The sequence below is a fragment of the Nanorana parkeri genome, unplaced genomic scaffold (genome assembly GCF_000935625.1).
Source record: "Nanorana parkeri isolate BGI_ZX_2015 unplaced genomic scaffold, ASM93562v1 scaffold658, whole genome shotgun sequence".
NCBI classification, from domain to species: Eukaryota; Metazoa; Chordata; class Amphibia; order Anura; family Dicroglossidae; genus Nanorana; species Nanorana parkeri.
In genome coordinates this window covers 209,594-210,144 of record NW_017306926.1, presented here as the reverse complement: position 1 = coordinate 210,144, position 551 = coordinate 209,594, and the positions used below count along the sequence as shown (strand labels likewise).

Here is a 551-nt window from a genome sequence, read left to right as displayed (position 1 = left end):
GTCCTCTGCTGGTCAGCTTGTTGGGTGCTCAGCAAGGTGTGGATCCAGGCGTCCTCTGCTGGTCAGCTTGTTGGGTTCTCAGCAAGGTGTGGATACAGGCGTCCTCTGCTGGTCAGCTTGTTGGGTTCTCAGCAAGGTGTGGATCCAGGCACGGTGGGAGAAGGAGGCTTCACATTCCAGTTCCAACTGTACACATCTCAGCTTCACACAATTCAGCTCATCATCACAAAAATGAACCCATGCCAGTCCCCAATTCCAAGTCCATTGGAGGTTCCGAGGTATGACGGACTGGAACCCTCCCATTGAAATGTAACACTGTTTATCCATCTGAGGCAGAGGAAAAAAAATCGCCCGGCAATTTATCTACTACTGTCTACAGACTGCGCACTCCGTGCGTCCCCCCAAATCTGCGGGAACTCCATTCCGGGGCGGCTGTGCCGACGTTGGTGGAGATCTCAGATAAGCCGGGAGCTTTTCAAGAACTGGATCAGGACCTTGTAGACGAACGTGTACTGGGCGATCATCTGCACCATTAACATTCGTTGCTGCCG

General features: G+C 52.8%; 1 protein-coding gene across 1 annotated transcript in view; it reads right to left on the bottom strand.

Annotated features, from left to right (window-relative positions):
* Positions 1-421: 421 nt before the first annotated feature.
* Positions 422-551, bottom strand: part of PTPN21 (protein tyrosine phosphatase, non-receptor type 21) — a 43,179-nt gene continuing 43,049 nt past the window's right edge. Inside the window, exon 18 of the mRNA XM_018563356.1 lies at positions 422-545. Within this exon, the coding sequence (XP_018418858.1) occupies positions 456-545 (90 nt within the window). The 3' untranslated portion in view covers positions 422-455. The remainder of the gene's footprint in view (positions 546-551) is intronic.